Genomic DNA, 20,032 nt, shown 5'->3' with positions numbered 1-20,032 from the left:
CATTCAGATTATTTACAGCTCTATACTGCTGGCTATCCATTGTATGTTTATTGTGTCATGTATAATGGCAGCAACGCTAGACACCAGTAAGAATTTAGGAATCTTAAACAACTTCTAAAAAGATTAGATATGCTATTATGAACATTGGTTATGTTGTGCGGGATTAGAGACTGGAAACTGTTGGATTATTTCAGACGTACACAGCTCATTGCATCAAGGATTGTTTTAACCCATTAGCACTCACGAATGTCACTATGTAGTGTCAATAACTCCTCAAAAAATTCAAGGGAAAATCCAAGTTTATCACGATACTGAATAGCTCATTTGCTGTTTATTTTCATGCATTACAAGTTTGTGTTATTTTGTAGTAAATAGTCAATGCGTTCATATGATATAAGATTTGACAAGGTCGGCCACCAAAATCGTGTCCTTTTAGCTTTCGAAATTCACCCCAACTAACTTGGATTCGAAGTGAGCGCTTAGATCTGTTATGTTCTTACTTTAAATACTCAAATAGGAAGATGTTGATTTCTGTACGGTATTATAAGGACATGGGTGTCTAAGTGATCATAAGCTATTGGGTTCAAATCTCGCTATAACCGTTTTTGTGCAGCAGACGAAAAAAGTGTCAGGGCAGATTCAGGCAGCTTGAGAAGTAATAGGCAGGGCAGATACAGGCGGCTTGAGTGCTAATGGGTTAAAATCTATCTAATAAAGCTAAGTTCAAAGGAAATCTATTAGTTTGCCATAGTTTTGCTCTTCACAAAGCGTACCAACAGCTCATTATTTTTCAGTGGTACAACACGCATTGAAATTTGTGTTTGACTACAATGATGTCAGTGATCATGGGTTTTTTACAGCAAATGCGCACTTGCTGTGTACGGGAAGCCGGTAAAAATAGCCGACTTATTTCTCAGTAATGGCTGTACTAAAATCAAATTTAGTAACATACTTATCATTTATATACATATCACATTCAAAAAATAGGATTAACACAAATTTCTATTTAGAGGGCATTTGACCTTTAAAGTCAATACCAGTCCATAAAAATGGGCCCGGGTGTTTTAAGTAATTGCTTCCTGGATTGCTCATCTTTAATCTTGTTTCTATGTTGCGTTATCATTTAGTTTGTATCACTTCTGGTTTCAATCTTGATTAGGCTTTGTTTTGAATTGTATAACTCCTCAAAATCTCTGTTGTACCGTAAGTGTTCCTGCAGATGACAATTAGTATATAGTCAAAAGGTTGAAAGTCAAGTATAAACAAGAAAAACCTTTCGGACTCATGTATCTTATGTATCTTGTGGGATTTTACCATATTTTCATATTGCATCAAGACAACCCTTACATATTATACCATGTTTTGCTATGATATATCTGGTGTCGCCATCATATGAATGCCATGGACTTTCAGTGGAAACCATAAGTATAACTTTAAATCCATCTTTTCTCAAGAAAATGATGTAGGGTATCAAGCTCCAAATTGTATTATGCAAATGAGGCTTTTGATAAAAGTGCATGATTTTGGATAGTTTTTTAAATATGCCTGCCACTTTTTCATATTTTTTAGAACTGATTTACATTATCATGTAATTAACCCAGACAGTGGTCAGATATATCCTGCAGAAGAAGTGAAAGAGAAGGCTAATGAGAATCTACAGTCTACATTGCGTGGAGACTTTGCCATTCTTTACATCAGTAAATTCAGTGTAAGTTGCTACAACGAAACATGCATTAGTAGATTGGTTTACCATATTTTCCACCCAATAAGCCGAATATAATAATCTGCTAATCTAGAGGAAAGTATTAAATCAGTTTTGAAGTATTTCACCTCAATGAATTTCTGTTTCAAAGTCAGAATTTTCTTATTTTGAAAATTGCTCTTTATGATGAGAAATGGTCTGTATGATGAGAAATGTATTTAATCACTAGCTGGATTCTTGTCATTGGTCAGATAACAGATATAAATATGAAAATACTAGATCTATTTCTATAGGTTGAAATGAGTTATTAAGTTTAATAGGTTGATTACATACCGTATTTTCCGGTGTATAAGTTGAGTCCATTAGTTGTCGTTTCCAAAAACGTAGGTCGACTTATACACCGAATACACTTTCAATATCGTTTAAACTGATGATGTTTAAGAGTTCAAGGTTGCCATGATGAAATAGAATATTGATTTATGTTAGGCTACACCCATATACCAATTAGAATTTAGGATGTTGATAAAATAGTTTCTTATAGTTTGGAAATGGTTCAAAATTATCTGTTCAACTAGCCCATTTTGTATAGAATCAGTGCACACTGGAGCGGCAAGCGCCGCCGATGTTGGTAATAGCGTGCTCTTGGTTCTGATTGCTATTTCCCATACTTTGGCTGATGAATCGCAGGCGTACCCTCTAACATTAGTTGCTATGGCTGGTTTCATGTTTTTGATGGCCACCTCTACCACGCATTGCATGGTAGATTCACTAGCAGCTCTCTCTACACGAGCCATGTATGAATCAATAGATTCAGTCACCAGTGGCGGAACGAGGTTAAACATCAAATCGTTACCGGCTGAAAGCGAGCCTTCAGAGCGATTTTAACTTTGTCCAAATTTTCCCTCTGTTCCTTAGGTTGGTTTTCAATAACCGACCGGTAAGTGGAATATTAGTAGGTCCAATTTGTCTGCAACTTCGATTTTGCACAGACGCGCGTATATATCAAAATCACTTAGCCACTGCGCGATACCGCATTTGGAGGGGTGTTGAGCTGAACTGGTGACTTCAGTCCACAGCAGTTCCTTTTGTAATTCCACCGGTAATCCTTTTAACTGTTTTCTAGTTGTTGATGACTTATGGTAAATGCTGGGTTGTCTACAACCCATTAAGCTCCATGAGAGGTACAGGTCTTAATCGAGCAGTCCTGCCCATCGGTTCTCCACCAGTGAAGTAACAGAGTTTTAGTCCGGTTACCAGTTCCTAAAAAGTTAACGAAAGCGAGAGTGTAGAATATAGTTCCAGTATTTTATAGTTGCTGTTCTGAGGTGTCGAGTCCGAATGGGATGATATAGATGATACATGGTTATACATGATAATACAAAATAGTAATTTATAGTTGTACAGGACAGGTTCTGCTAATAAATGCAGACCGAAACTTCTTCAAGTCTTAAAATTGTACAGAGGCCTATTACAATAACCATTAAATGACTGTAAACTTCAGTCTTTTTCGAAAATACACGCCAAATAACTTAATTCCAACTCGCTTAAATAGTTAACGAAAATGAGAGTGTAGAAGTTCCAGTATTTATTAGTTGCTGCTCTGAGGTGTCGAGTCCAAATGACCCAAATTTGGACTCTCCTGAGCTTGCAAACCTCTGGACACACCTACCAAACAAACTAGGTTTTCTAGCCAGGTGATTCAGTTGATCTGACAGAATACTACTTGGCAGAACCTTTATTGCTTGATGTTGGTGACACTTGTTTTTGCAGGTGAGGCTATAGGGCACTAGACATGGTCACATTGTAGAATAGTGCCAGTTGGCTAGTTGGCTCGCTAAAGCAGCCCATGTCAACGGTCTGGCCGATCAATAATCATTCGTGTGCATAATACACTTAGCTCAAAGCTATTTTTAGCACACTCTAAATTTCAGTAGCCTGTAATCTCACTACTAATGGGTCAATTGAACGGATTAAGCAAAAATATAGTTTGTATTTGGTTTTTCTTTATGGTGCGCAAAGTTGAAAGCCGTGGGTTACATATTTTTTGAGAAATTTACCAAAAAGTTCAAAAATCGATTTATTGAGCACGTTTTTTATGCAGCATCTTAAACTGTCCAAATAACACATGTGAAAATTCAATGCTATTTGCATCGGAAGAACTTCATATCGCCAAGATCCGACGCTTTGTTCGGAAGTTATGGGCTTTCAAAGACGAAACCCCTCAAAATCTTGGTAATATAAAATTTGTGTTGACCCGGTTTTGACTTCCATCATGATGTCATAACATTGAACGAGGTGGATCAGCTGGTGCGCGTTATTTCACAAGGAAAATGGCGGCATGATTGAATAGGTTGATATTCATCATTTCTAGCGTGAATACTGATATTCAAGGTGTATGATATAACGATTAATTGTGCGCGATGTGTTCAATGATTCATCTAGTTTTTATATCCCGTGCATAAGGTAACGTTGCATCAAGATATCTGACGAAAATGTGGTTTCAAAATGCGGAAATTTACTTCCGTGTTCACCACACTGCTGATTTACTGATAGCATCAAATTTTTAGAGATGAGTCTGATATTTACACAAATGGAATACTTGTTTTATCATGATTAATTGAAGTCATTTTATTAACGTTCGCATTAGCGATCCGTTTTGGAGCCTCATTATTTGTAGTATAGTTTGTTAACTGCTGCACAGTGATGAGCGTTCGCGTTGAAAACAGTCGTGTACAGTCACGTAGGCAATATCGCCTTATACTATCGTGTTCCCTGCGTGTTTGTATCAGTTGTAGAGTACGCTCGCCAAGGTGCAAGTTTGTACTGTATCTTAACGGGTCACTCATAGTTTTAGTTGTTTTACGTCATTCAAGGGATGTACTAAAATTATGAACATTTGTTAAAAGTCAGTTATCATTGAAAGTTCACACTGACCAAAATTGAGTCCTTTTTGTATATTTTTTTCTTGTTTAATTTTCAATGAAATGAATTTTTGCATACCGGTAGCCTACGTGACAGATTTTTTACTTCACACCAGTTTGGCGAGCCACTGGACCATTGGTCCTTTATTTTCTATAAAACATGGCTGCTAAGAGGCTTGTGACACTAAGTGGCCCATTAGTAGATGAAATAATACAACAACACTCTGAGTAGATATCTAAACTGCCTTCAAATTACACACTTTATAATGTAGATAGTGAAATACTGGTTATGTCGATATACATATAAGCAGTAAAGGTTTAACATACATATTCATAGCTGGGCCCTAAAGTGAGTGTTAGTTTGTGGCATATTGGCTTTTGACACTTTCGTCGCATTGCTGTGTCAGTAGTTAAAAAGATCTCAGAAATTCCTCGTTCAATAGACATCAGCGTAGGTACAGCATATCATTTGATCCCCCTCCTCCATACAGACTTGTACGCATCTGACATAACCCTCCTCCCCCAATGTGTGTAGGTAATAACTGAATGGGATTTTTTGTATTTTTCTAGATTCTCAACTTTTCTGTACTTTTTGTATGAAAATTATTATTGTGTAATGATTTTCATTCATGGACATTTGCTTATCGACTTTCTCTTTCTCTTCTCTCAGGTCGTAAAATTAACTGATAACAGCTGGCGCTATCAACCACTTCTGATTATGATGATTATAATCTTGTGTATTTTGCTGATAACTGCAATACTGTTGGTCATTGCTTGTTGTTTCTTTCAAAAATCGTAAGTTCATTATTCTTCATTACCTATGACACCACAATTATTACACTTGCTTGTTACATTTAGCATATATCCTGGCCAGTTAGCCAGTTTTAAGCCAACTTCAGACTTTAGTCTCAGCGGGCTATTGCGTTCACTTTCATCCCTGGTCTGGTCAATTTTGGCCTGAATTCTGATACCTGTAGCTTCCCAATGGATTGCCATTTTCTATTGAAATTTGTGATGGCTTTTCTTTGAGATGAGACCTTTAGCATGTCAGAGGGGCTTAGCGACCAGGTAATTATCACAGCCATCTCAGTGTCATCAGAGACTTGTTGGAAGCAGGTAAAATGCTTTGATCTTTTTAACCCCGCGTTCAGCCATAGTTCTTAACGCATCCCAACTGCCGATACTCGAGAATCCAAACCCGGAAGTAATTTCAGATTCTGATATTTTGAAGAATTTTTACCTAAAAATGCCCCGTAATATTTTGGGATTTTGATGAAGACTCAAACATTTAGACTGTTATGAGAAGCATAATAATGGTTTTAACGATCGATATAGTAATCTATGGTGTCTTCATGAATATCGACAATGTAACACGAAATTGTGAGTATTCTGACTTTCTAGGGGGAAGTTTAATCTTTTAGCATTATTCCATGGCTATGACAATAAACAACTGCTTTGTGAAGTTTTAATGCCCTATATACAATAGTTTGGAAGTAACAACGATTTGATGAGTAAATTTCATTCACATGCAAATCGTCTTGCACACACAGGACTAAGCATTAAAGCTGCCAGCAGGTTAAGGGTTAAGGAGGCATTTTTAAACATGTAAAGCGCTCTGAGCAGCCTGGCTGGATTAAGCGCTCTGTAAATCACATTATTATTATCAATAATTAATAATGATCAGCCCTCATTTGTAGAAGGAAAATGTTATGTGGCATATAGGCATCGTCGCTAGTAAAAATCCTACCGTTCACTGAACAACACCCGTAGTATCTCTAATGCCATGGATAAAGTCCTATAATGCTGTATGATAAAGAACTGATAATCCGATAATAAATGGTCTGTAATGCGTCATTTGCCTGTATCCATGATCCTAGCAATGACTATCATAGCATGTTGTACTTAGGTTCAGGTTCCCAAAATCATGATGAATTATGGAAAATTTTGAGGCGCATGAATGGCCTACCTGTCAATGAATTGTCTACTTTACCCGAAGTGTTATCACTAAGCGCTTGTGCAGTGATATTATACATTGGTTAGTAGTTCGTAGAAACTGCACAGTCCAGGATTTACACTGCAGAGGATCGGTAGGGTTGTCTTCATGGTTTGTCAGTCGTTAGCCTGGATTTTATTTCTTGAAAGCACTGCGAGGGATCTTCTTCATGAAAATTACCAATAATGCTAAGATGCTTTACTCTCAGGAATAACCCGAGTTAGCACATGTATAGTCGTAGGCTAGAGACAGCAGTGCTGTGTACACACGGTGAGATAAGCGGTAGCGTGCCGCCTCTTATAAACACAGGCCGACTCAGATTGACTGACGAAAAATAAACTGTTCAGCGCGCGTAGTAGAGAAGAGATAGAATGAGAAATGCAGGGGTTCGGTGATCATTAAAAAAAAAAAATGTCTGTTACTCATTATTGCGGGAAAAAATTGTACAGGCATGTATCCATGCCATGACACATTAGGTGTGAAGCCCAAAGGGGGAAGTTATCAGTATTTTGGAGCCATATTAAGTGCATTCTTATTTCTCATATGGTCTTTGCCGTAATTAAAACAACCACTTAGTGCCTGTCACATGAACTTCAATCATTCATTGAAGCATCACACAGAGCTGCAAACCGTTCTGATTTTTCCAAGACTGTTCTGGAATATCGTGTGAAAATACGGCATTCTGTTTTTAGAAGAATTGTTACAGATTGTTACAGATTTTTATTCACCTGAGAATACTGAAAAAAATTTGATAAGTTACGGAAAACTTAATCGTTTTTAAACCAAATTGCATCGTTATTTCTTAAATCTCTTAGAATCACTCTTGTCAACTCAAATTAAACTCTCAATATGACACTGTACTAGTGTGCCATCTGTACTAAGATGAAGATGGCGTACTAGTATGTTGTCAGAAAACGGGAACACAAATTTTGTTCGTAGTAATTTACCTTGAATACTGATTTTTAATTAGAATGTCTTCTGGTTTGAAAATTGGGGACTACTGGAAAACTTTTGCAAATACTGATAAACTTTGACATGTGTTCAGCAAAAGATAAAATCTAGGTTGGCAGCCCTGATCACACACACAGAACACAGTTTCATTGGATTGGATGTGTACTGTACCATTATGGAAAATATGGTGGGAAGGATCCGTCAGGGCAATTACACTATGCTTTGTAGGGAAGGTAGATATTCGTTATTACTATTACACTACATCATCAGCCACCCATTTTATTATTGAAACGGATCCAGTTATCGAAATAAACTAAAATAAGAACACTATAACATCTTTAGAGAACAAATAATCAAAGAATTTTCAGGATTTGGGGAAAATAGGACCACTTGGCTGGGGGAAAATGTCCATTTAACGGTTAAAAAAACAGTCTCACGGAAACCCTGGAAATGTGAATTTGTTTTCACTGATGAAACTGACATCTCTTCATTCTTCCACTCACTACTATTTAGTCAATTTTAAACAATGTCTTCGACCATATGGACCTTGTAGTCCTCTTGTTTGAGAAAAATGTTGACAGGTTTTTAGCTTTGGTGACATAGTCATGCAAGAAGATTATAAGATGGTAGTGAGTCGATGACGTCATTTTTAGTTCAGATGAAGATTTATCAAACGAGTAAATACTTTAATCTTATTAACCTCTTCGCTACCACAATGTAATGCCCCTCACCAAACCATTTTCCAAAATTTTAACATATTTTTGTGGGTTTCTTCAGGTCTCAGAAAATACTAAAAATTACCCGTACAAACCATATATATTTGTAAAACTTACATCATCAGCTATTAGTTGGTATTGTTTATAATCAAATTAATGAAATCGTCGATCGGATTAAAGATGGCTGTCCTGTGACAGGTTCCTAATGGTTTGCCATTTTTCATTGCAATTTGTGATGGGTGTTCTTTAGAAAATGATCTTCTTTTATACCCAAGACAGGTATATACGATCAAGCAATTACAACGGCGGCCATCTTGGTGTCCAGTACTCATTCGTAGGAGGAAGAAAGTTTTCCACATTATATTTATACTTAAGCATATTTTGTAACCACAATCAACTGGGAAGTTGTAGCTCATGGTCTATGATCGTGGTGAGTTTCAAGGTCATTGTTTTTTTTTTATCTTAAAATAGGGATTGTCCCTGTTGTTTATTTGGTTTGTAAATTTCGTTAGATTTTTTGATTGAGTGTCCCTTACAGACCCACCACACCTGCCGGGAGCGAAACAGGGGGTTGGATTTTGAAATCGGAAATCGAAGTACAGATATAGTTGTTTGCTCGGCGGTCTAATTTACAGAATTTTCTTTTTTAAATCGAAGTACATAATTGGAAATTCGGTTCCGGTTCATCCAAACAATCTTCCAAGCAGTCTGAAACGGCAAGCGACTGATTGGGGTGAATTTTTCTGGCTGCCTAATTTAATACATCAAGATTTTGGAAATAGCTAATTACAAGGGTGAAGATCATTTTGTCCATTATATATATTATATATTATTTATATTTTTTTTTGTCGTTTTCTACGTGTAAATAGTCCGATAGTTTATTGTGGTTTTTTTCTCGGGTAGATGTTGATGTAGAAGTCCTCTAAGTTGATTGTTCCGCGTGGTGACTAGATAGAAAGGAAGCACATTTCGAAACGCAAATTTTCCAGATGAGAGTATGGTCCTTGGGTATCCGAAGTGTAGTTTATGACATCGACGGTGCAGCTCCGATGAGGATGGGTTTCTCCGTCAAGGGGAGCGCAATCGGTACTTCACATCTGGTGCTGAGTTTGCCTAAAAGGAAAAGTTTTTACACGGGAGCAGTTTTGTGTTTCTAATATACAGTGCATAGTTAGGTCTGTGGATGCGTCGCAATCAAACGGACAGTGCTATGCGCATTGATGGACCGTCAGTAAGAAAGCGGCACAGGCATGTGAATATTGAATACATATTTGTACACTTACGAATATACAGTCTTCATCGGGTTTTATTTACATTGTCACGATTAGGTTTTTGGTAGTTTTTAAAGAGACTGATGTCAAGAGGCAACTTTCCAGCCACCACCACGCGCAAATAGACTGAGCTTGCTATCCTGAAGCCAAAAAGGAGGCAGCTTTCCAGCTATCGCGGCAATGAGACTGAGTTTACAGTCAAAACATCAGAAACAGTAAACTTACTGTAATGCGTATGTGGTGAAATAAAGCAAAAGTGGTCAGACAGTTCTATGCGTATTGATAGACCGTCGTTCCGGTTCGATCCATATCAGAACATACCTCAAGTGTCAAAATCGGGGTATGTAGGTGTAATTAATAAAAGAAAATGGCGTCGGGTTTAATTAATAGACTACGCCAATGGTATCGATTGTGATTCTGTTTACTGCATTCAGTCCGCTTGCGTCCAGATGTATAAGTATATTGTTAAGACTCCAAATATGAAGGTTTTGTTGAAGCATGATTTCTTGGTTTAGGCGATCTATTAGTGAGTTTTTAAAATAAATTATAGTGTTGATGTGGCCAGAGCCTTGTTCTAGATTGTAATGATTTTTGTACAAAATGGATTGTGCGAGAAACAAAAGATAGTTCGCGAGTGTGCATTTGAAGAAGTCTCTTTCTATTGTTTTAGTAATTCCTGTGTAGACGATGTCTTGAGTGATGTTTATAGGTGCGTTTAGTATGCGTTAAAAGATTGGTTGTATACGTGAATATAATTGCTGTGCTTCTGTGCATGAATATACTACATGGTCATTCGTTGCCGCGCGTCCACAAATTTTACAATTTGGATCAGTTTTAATTTTCCAAAGTACTAATTTTGAAGCTGTTGCAAGAGTATTATGTAGTAATTTCCAATGAATATCACTAAATCGTCTATCGATATGTTTATTATAAACTTCATTCCAAATTTCCGGCCAATTCAGATCAGTATTTAAAAGTTCAGTAATTTTGGTATGCCCAATCGGTGTGATTTGATGGAGATTTTTTAATAATAGTATTCTATAAATTTGGGATGATGAAAGTTTTCCTATAGTACAGTCTATATTATCAAATTGCACATAGATTTTTGGTAATTCACCAGGATCTAAATTTTGGTCAGATAGAATTAGTTTCCAATGTTGCGGAATCGCATTGTATATACATGTGTGTTTCAATCTATTTGTTAATGGTGTTTCGTTAAATGCTTTGTAGTTGCCACGATTATTGAATAGATGTCGTAGATTGGTTATACCGTGATGTATGTATTCTGTGAAATTGATTTTCTTGTTGAGTTTAATTTTTGGGTTGCCAAAAATAGGTTTTTGCAGAATTTCGGTAATGGTCTCAGTTGGAACTAGATGTTTTTGAATAACTGTCCATGATTTAAATAGATGTCTGTAGTAGTCATTTGTAATGACTTTTTTTGGTATTTCATTGTGAATCATGTTTGAAATATTCCAGCCTGGGCCTAGATATTTTTGCAGGTTGTAGTTGATTATTGGTTTCCAGTGTGTAGGTTTTAGAGCATGGTTAATTATCGTCTTAATTGCCTGTGTTTGCTGTCTGTATTTGACGCTGTGTATGTCGAGGCCTCCGTGTTCGATTTTTTTTGTGTGTTATGTCTTTACCGACAAGGCGTTTTCCATTGTCCCATAGGAAACTGATGATTTTTGGTTCAAAGATTTTGATATATTTATCTGGGATTGGAAAAATTTCGGAAGTGTACCATAACATAGGTAATATGAAAGAGTTTATGACGACCTTTTTGCCGTGTAAAGATAATTTAGTTTGGCGCCAAAGATTTATGACATTTTGAATTTTATTTATTTTCGGATACCAGTTTAAATCATCACTATTCTCATTTCCGAAATGAATACCATAAATCTTCATGGATTTCTTCCAATTTAAGTCTAAAGGTTTATCATTTCTAGTTTTCCAAGATCCTAACCACATACACTCAGTTTTGTCTTTATTAATTTTTGCACCCGATGCTCGTTCAAATAAAGTTTAAGTTGTAAAGGCTTGATTCAATGATTCTAAGTCGGTTAGACATAGTGTAGTGTCATCTGCGTATTGTTTGATTTTAATTTCTGTGTCGTCTGGTAATTTCACTCCTTTAATGTTGTTATTTTCGCGTATTTTAATTGCTAATGGTTCCGCTGCTATTATGTAGAGTATTGCACTCATGGGACACCCCTGTCTTACGCCTCTTTCTAAAGTGAAGGGTTTAGTTAAGAAGCCGTTACTTTTGATTCTAGATTTCGGATTTGAATAGCAAGTTTTGATGTATCGAATTAGATTTTCTCCAAAACCGAAAGATTCTAAAGTTTTGAACATATATTGCCTGTCAACGCGATCGAAAGCTTTCATTTGATCGATTGTTACTAACAATGCTTCTAAATTATCGTTATTAACGTAATCAATTAAGTCTCTAATTATATGGCCATTGTCTTGGATTCGACGTCCCTTTACACTACATGTCTGATCTGGGTGTATTATTTCTGTTAGGCAGTTAATTAATCTGTTAGCGAGAACTTTTGTGAATATTTTGTAATCTGTACATAGTAACGAGATTGGTCTCCAATTTTTCAAGTCTGTTTTGTCATTTTTCTTATGAATTAATGATATAATACCAGTTTGCATTAATTTAGAAAGTCTATTTTCTTGTATACACGCATGTATTAATTGTAGGAAGTCATTTCGGAGAGTATGCCAAAATATTCTATAAAATTCAATAGGTAGTCCGTCTATACCAGGGGACCTATTATTTTGAAAAGATTTTACTGAATTTGTTAATTCGTCCATATCTATTTCGGAGTCATGCTGAAGTTTCTTTTGATTTGAGATTTGAGGTAAATTAGTCAAGAATATATTTTGGGTTTCTAAATCCGTTTCTTCTTTTCTATATAAGTCTTTATAGCATTTGAGTTGAATTTTTTCAATGTCTTTTTGTCCGGTTTTAATTTCACCTAGATTATTTTTGAGAGTCATGATGTGATTCTTTTTAGCGCGTTGTTTTTCATAATTCGCAAAGAAAGTACTTGTTTTCTCTCCGAATTCTCTCCACTCAATCTTAGATCTAATCATAGCACTTTTTGCTTTTTCAATTTCAAAATCACAAATACGCTTTGATTTTGGTTAGTGTTTACTCCTATATCAGAAAGTTTTTCGAGAATGAATAATTCAGATTCTAATGATTCTTAAGATTGTTTTTAATTCTCCGGAGTTCCGATGCAAATTTTATAGATCTTTGTTTTATTTGAGTTTTGCCCTCTTCCCACCATTCGATAATTGAGTCATAAAACTGTTTGTGATTTTGCCATTGTGCCCAAAAGTCTGTTACCATAGTGATGTAATTAGGGTTTTTAAGTAGTTCTTTGTTGAGATGCCAGTACCCATTGCCACCTTTGACTTGAGAAGTGTTTATTGTCAATTCGATGATCTGAATGAATAGAGTTGAAGTGTTTCACCTGTTCTATGTCTGATTGTAAAGTGTCTGACACATAGAATTGATCTATTCTTGTTTTAATGACATTGTTATTGTGTTTTCCTACTCTAGAGAAAGCTGTTGTGTCTGGGTTTTTAAGTCTGTAAGTGTCTGCTAATCTGTTTTGTTGACATAAATTGGCTAATTGTTCGGAGCCACTTATTGAAGAATTGATGGATGTTGAATCATGATCTATGGGACTTTCTATACAATTAAAGTCCCCTGCTATTATTGTATGCTCATTAGGGTTGAGATTAAGATAATTGGTTTATTTTGCATATGGCAACCAGGAGGCATTGAACAATGCAATAACTTAGTATTTCTCTGTTATTTTTGAATCCGGGTCATAATACCTCCGCCCAAAATACATCCAACCAAATATCCCACACCCAGAATACCCTCATATGTTTCCAAAATACCTCCAGGCCATAGATCTAATGGTTTTATGCCTGAAGGACAAAAATTAGGAACCTATAAGTAATATAATTTTTTAGAATCGTACCCCCCCCCCCCAAGTTTGAATTTACAGGCCATACTCAAATAAACCAAAGTTCTATAGTTTAGAAGTAGTTAATTGAGCAAAACAAAGTATAATGTTAATTTCAGTGTATTGTTCGAAGATCATTGTTGCAGTTAAATGGAAATGAACTGAATTCATTGTGTAAACCGAAATGTAGTATATTGTTTTCTTAGATTATAGGACTAATTAATATTCTATAATCTAAATATTGAATTGTTTCCAGAGAAATCTAGTATCAGATTTAAGACATGAGGTAAACTAATTAATATTCTACAATTCCTATCTTGTTGTTTGTTCAAATTGGGTCAATTTGTAAATTTCCCAGCCATAACTAATTGCAAGTGAACATTGTCAGTAATTGTTATTCAATTATTATTCAGTATAGGTTTATGTATACTGTAATACATTATATATGGCGTATATGGTCACCAGGGTGCGTTGAATAGTAGAGTAACTTAGTATTTCCATACATATTGGTATCTAGGCATATTTTGTTACCTCAATGAATTACAAAATTGTAGCTGCTGACATGTTTTATGATTGTAGTGAGTTTCAAGGTCATTGGATTTTTTCATTGAATGGGCGTTGAATATTGAAATTTTTAGATTGTTCAGCATCTGAAACCACTTCCCAAGTGGGCTGGTGTCCCTGGACCCTAGTTTATCTATTTGTGGATCGATCAATGGATTTTGATCAAATGACATATTAATCCTATCCTACTCTCATGCTCATAGTTGTTTAAAATCATTGATAGTGCAAGATCCACACTAAATCTGGACCAGGATGACACGTGCCTCCTTGTTTGTTGTCACTCGAGCATAAATTCAATTTGATTCAGTTCAGTATTTGAGGCACTGATTCACCATCCATGAGTAAAAAGTGAAACTTGAAGCAGACGATCATTTAGTACGGCTACACACTAGCGGCGTAATCACCACACCAGCAATTGTTATATACATATATATTTGCGGTGTAGATATATGTCATGCATGGTGAAGGTCATTATTTTTTATGTTAATATGTCACAAGTGGTAACAAAGGGGTCGACGCAGAGTGTGAAATTTCACTTTTTTGATAGATTATTAGAAAATGTCGAAAGTAAGAACATGGAAAAGTTTCTATCGTTCAATGGGCAAATCATGGCGTCAGAGTGCACTTGTGATAAGGCGGAAATAGTTCCATATGAAGGCAAAGCCTGAAAATGCTTAAACAGTTGGATGTGGTTTTTCAACTTTTTTTAGCTATACTGTAACAGCCCTCCCTCCGAATCGTCAGGAAGGTGATTCGGGTTTCGGGGAAAGATTTCCTCTCCAATCAATTAAACGGGAACGATGCTCTGAAATGTTCAATCCACGACCTGTGACAAAATAGAATGCAAGTGATAATTCCAATAATATACATCACCTAAATACCACTAGGCCTATATATAATACCGATCTACTGTACTAACAACATGGAGCTAAGGTCATGAGCAATGTCCCCTTCCTAAGTTAGAACATTATAAATAATATTAATTAGCAATGCTCTACGGCCACAGCTATACCAAAGCATGAAATACATCCCTGCAATGAGGTCAATTATAAAGAATATATGTAATATAAAGAATATTGTTCATGAACTAACCTGTGACAAAATAGAACGCAAGTGATAATTCAACACCAGTTTATTGTACGGCAACTAAATGCAAACTGCGGAAATTGCCGCGAAAAACAGATGGCGCCACAACCTAGACATACGTCACCAATAGATAAATTAATAAGAATCGACTACCACAATACTGCTGATATTTCTCTAATTAAAGTGCTGGAATTCGATCGCTTCTATCAAATCAACACTTGTGTAAATCAAGTGTGATTTTGATATAGTGCTTAGAGATACATTATGAATAGAATATTGAAAGATGGTGGCATGTTTAATAGCGTGTTGGATCATTGTGTCATGGAATGATGCATGATTGTGATGAGTTTCTAGGTCATGGGTTACAAGCTATGTTCATCACAGGGCATTGAATATTGAAATTTTCTGATTATTGAGTATTTCAAACCACTTGCTAAATAGTTGTGGTTTCTATGGAAGCTCCTAGGTGACATACGAGATAATATCTTTTCACAATTTCGACTTTCACAATTCTCAAGTCAAATTTAGTCTTATTATGTCGAATTTCAAGATAATAAGTTGAAATTCGACATGATAAATCGAAATTGTGAAAAAATTATCTTGTATGTCACCTAGGGGCTTCTGTAGGTTTGCCTGAAATAGTTGTGAAAAGTATTAATCAAACTTTTTTGTTTTTGTAGGTATAGAAGGAAAATGAGGAATGCTAAATCAGCTCCAACATTAACGCATGATTCTCCCCAACGCAACTCGTAAGTCTTCTTCATCTAGTTTGCTACTTAATTACTATCTATGCCACATTATTATGGACACTCGTTTTAGTCCATTTTGCAAACATGTTTCTTGCTTAACCCTTTCATTACTGGCCATTTTACATGGTATAATACTGAGATGATCTTTTGATGAAACTAATGTCTCCAATTAACTTAGCACTACCCAGTAACTACTCAACCTAGATAAACTATACACCAAATTTGAGATATGATACAGGGCTACATTGCAGAATGATTTTACTTGGTTCAGATGGGTGCATTGTGGTCATTCCTATACTGTAATAGATAACTACACTTCGTTTCATTGATATTGTGGCAAACGAAATCTATTTGAACAAAATGTTCAACTGGGCACCTCAGACTGCACGGATGATGATCATTTGTATTCTTTACTTCTTCTGAATCAGTGTATGCAAAGATTGAGAAACAATTTTCGCATTATTAACTTCAACTGAAATCCCAATCCTAATCCTATATGCATCTCGGTCACTAGGCCTACCCCCTAGACCTACTAAATAATAAGAATTATTGCTATCAGTATCCATCAATACCTTCATGTACAGATTACCCACTCCTTAGTCCATATCAGATCCATTCTCACCATTGGAATTGATTTGAATATCATCTTTTCACGTATCTGACTGAGTCTCCGCCTTAGCACCATTTTGCCTTTTGTTTTACCATAAAACTTGTCAAAGGTTCATAAACTGGTAGATGTTTCCTACCACCGGCACCGGATGGATGAAATGCAACGTCCGAGTCCTGACATGAAAATTTTATATAAAGGAAAATGGGCTATTGTTATAATTAGTTTTTAAAAACCGCGACAGAATGTGCAATCTTTGGGTAATAAATTTGTTAATTTATGCTTGAATTGATAATCGATGTGACAAGAAACGTGCGGTAGATTTCGGAAAGACGACTTAGAAAAACATGTCCGCTCTTTGAATGGGGCTCAATTTTCGATGTTTACGGCCTCACAGATAACCCTATTGAGATTCGCGTGTTTCTTATTATTATTATTATTATTATTATTATTATTATTATTTTTTCTACACTTTTTTTGTCAAAAGTACATAGGCTTATTTACATTACCGCTGTTGCCGATACAATCCGTCTGATATCATTCAGCTCACTTCGATCTCCAAATGCTGCGTGCGTATTTTGAAGAATCATCGTTACAAAAGCACTGTCGGGCCGTAAACATCGAAAATTGAGCCCCATTCAAAGAGCTGACATGTTTTTCTAAGTCGTCTTTCCGAAATCTACTGCACGTTTCTTGTCACATCGATTATCAATTCAAGCATAAATTAACAAATTATGACTTACGCTCCCTTGCGACGGGTTGCGACTTTCAGCAACGCCAGTCACAAGGAGTCGCAAGTGTTCTACTTTCTGCGACGCGACACAACTGTCACAACCAACCTACGCGCTCTTGCGACTGGCAGAAACTAGTCGCACACAGTCACTGACAATCGTATCGCAACCGACTTGCACCGAAAGTTGCGATGCAACGCGAGAATCGCATCACGTCACAAGGCCGACCTACGTCCGGCTTTAAGTTACTGCGGAGCCCCAGAAATATCTTCTTTTTTTTTCGTTCAAAAGACCTTTAGCTTGAAAATTATTTCGTCGGAACAAAATTTATTTCGTTCGAACCAATAATATTCTGTTCGATTGAACCAATTCGAAAAAATCGTTAGAACAAAGTTGAACAAACTTTTTTTGTCCAAACGAAAAGTTTTTCATTCGAAACAATCGTTCGATCGAACAGAATCGTTTTAATTTGAACAGAATTTTCTTGTCAGAACATTAAGTTTTTCATTCGAACAAGTATATTGTAAAAAGTTTTTTGTCCGAACCAAAAGTATTAAGTATTTCGTTCAATCGAACAGAATTGTATTCATTCAAACGTTTGTTCGAAAAAATTGTTTTCGCTCAACCAAACTTTTTTTGCTGGGACAAAAAGTTTTTCATTTCAACAATAACATAGCTTTCTGAATGAAGAAAAGTTTGGGTTCAAACAAAAAGTGTATTGTTCGATCAAACAGAATTGTTTTCATTCGAACAAGATTTTCTTGTCGGATCATTGAGTTTTTTGGATACTACCTTGCGTGACTCCACTAGTTAGACCGACTTATTCCAAGTTGAGGCGTTCCGTTGATTTCGGCTACAAGTTTTCGTTCAGAGATAAATGAGCCATTTGGGCGACCTATCATTGATGCTGTTTCCTAATAGCCTGTTTAGTAATGGCTGATGTTGTGCCTTATCAAATGCTTTGTCGAAATCCACCGTTGAACAGGATTCTAAGACTGCGCAGAAAACCCGTTATCACTGCTTTGCAGCTATATTCTGTATATGTTTCTTACTTCTTACTTCTTGGTTATTTTACTAAAACCCCTGGTATACGGGTACCATAAGCATTATATACTAGTTTACCTAGCATATGCTAGTGTATTGCTGAAAAACGGCTTTCATGGCCCCTAATGTAGTGCCACCTACATTGTTTTGTTGACTTCATCGTATGTCGACGGGGTCTTCATAATGGCTCTGGAGACCTTTCCGGAAATAACTGGCTCACAAAATGCCGTGTATCGAAACTCGTCTTTTGTACTGCACACTTTCATTATGCAATAAGTGCCATTCAAAACGGTACCAAACAAGAGCCTGCAAACAAAGATAAAACGGTGAGAAGATGAAACCATGAAACATTCCAGTTATGCAGTAATTGGCATTCAAAGTTCGGTATTTTTTCGCGAATATATATTCCATCTAGAAGATTAATACCTTCATTCTGCAGAGATCATGTGGGCTCTTTCAGCTAATCACGGCTCTACCCACGGTTCAGGCCGCGGCCTACAAAATCGCGCTTTTTGACGTCATTATGAGAAAGCTGCACTCTGATTGGTTATTAGGGAATACCTTCAGCAGCTGGGGGTATTCCCCAAACAACCAGTTTAGATGAACAAGAAATTGCACGGGATACACGTCATTTTGACGTCATGGGTAAGAGAAGTTCATCTTTTTTGCTGAATATGATAGAATTATCTAATGCAGTGTAAGACCTCCAGTTAAGTAGGGCCTATGGCATGCTAGACCAATGCTGATGGGATTCTGATTTATTCTGTCAATGTAAACAACTGGAGTTGGCTGGTGTTTTCTGCAGATTTAACTAGCTGCAAATCGTCATTAACTTAGACTTTTGTGTAACGGAGCTACGTTATATTGATATCAAAGTATCCAGCATAATTTGTAATTGCATGTGACTTTCTTTTAACCGCATTGTTTGCCTTTCTAATAATTGTTGATTATCAAATTCAAATTTCAGCTCAATTTATTTCACTTGGGAGATTATCTGCTCTTAGCCCTGTACAGGCTTATGTAACCATAAAATTAGTGAAATAATTCAATTTTTCAGATTCATTATTCCCAATCTCTGCTTCAGGATCCCTGCTTAGGTGAGTTTTTTTTCAGTATTTCTGTAATTTCAATATGGGACGGGGCAAGTTATTGTGACAGTTGTCGTAGACCATGCATGGGGTTGGGGATGAATGGAAATGGCTTGGCCGGGCGTGAGCGTCTGCCAAAGTTTTTCTTAGGTCTTTACTTAGATTTTTTCGCAGGCAACGCCAACGGTAACTAGATCATGGGGTTTTCCATTGCTGGCCTTAGAACGTGACAAGCCCCAGTGGATAACATTTTGATAACATTTTATTTGTGTTTTGATTAGGCAGAAACTAAATGGTACATTTCTATTTGTTTCAGATTTGTCAAATGGATGTTGAATGATACGTACAATCCCTATCTATACTAGATATTGGGTTTTATCTATGTATACTACAGCAAACACCGCTTTCCTCGGAATAGCTTTAAAATCGATACTCCCCTTGCCCTCGCGAGTCATTGGAGTCATTACTAGCTGACCAGTCGTACCAATCACAACGCTTGTAACAAATGACATTAGGCTTCTGTTGGATTTCCCGTTAAATGGACAATCAAGAACATTTTACTGAACAAGGAAGTATTTCGCAAGTCGATTTATGACGTCATGCGCAAAACTGCCAGT

General features: G+C 36.4%; 1 protein-coding gene across 4 annotated transcripts in view; it reads left to right on the top strand.

Annotated features, from left to right (window-relative positions):
- The window catches only part of LOC141903752 (cadherin-87A-like), a 115,877-nt gene that overhangs the window by 83,552 nt on the left and 12,293 nt on the right, over positions 1-20,032 (top strand). For 3 of the 4 annotated variants that reach the window (XM_074792029.1, XM_074792031.1, XM_074792030.1), the window contains 3 exons: positions 1,570-1,708; positions 5,294-5,418; positions 15,877-15,945. In XM_074792029.1, the coding sequence (XP_074648130.1) occupies positions 1,570-1,708; positions 5,294-5,418; positions 15,877-15,945 (333 nt within the window). Of the gene's footprint in view, positions 1-1,569; positions 1,709-5,293; positions 5,419-15,876; positions 15,946-20,032 lie in introns of those variants that run through there. The other variant, XR_012619092.1, reaches the window with a different exon arrangement.

Source organism: Tubulanus polymorphus, chromosome 4 (genome assembly GCF_964204645.1).
Source record: "Tubulanus polymorphus chromosome 4, tnTubPoly1.2, whole genome shotgun sequence".
Lineage (NCBI taxonomy): Eukaryota > Metazoa > Nemertea > Palaeonemertea > Tubulaniformes > Tubulanidae > Tubulanus > Tubulanus polymorphus.
The sequence above is the reverse complement of the archived record's forward strand: the minus strand, read 5'-3'. Positions and strand labels throughout refer to the sequence as shown.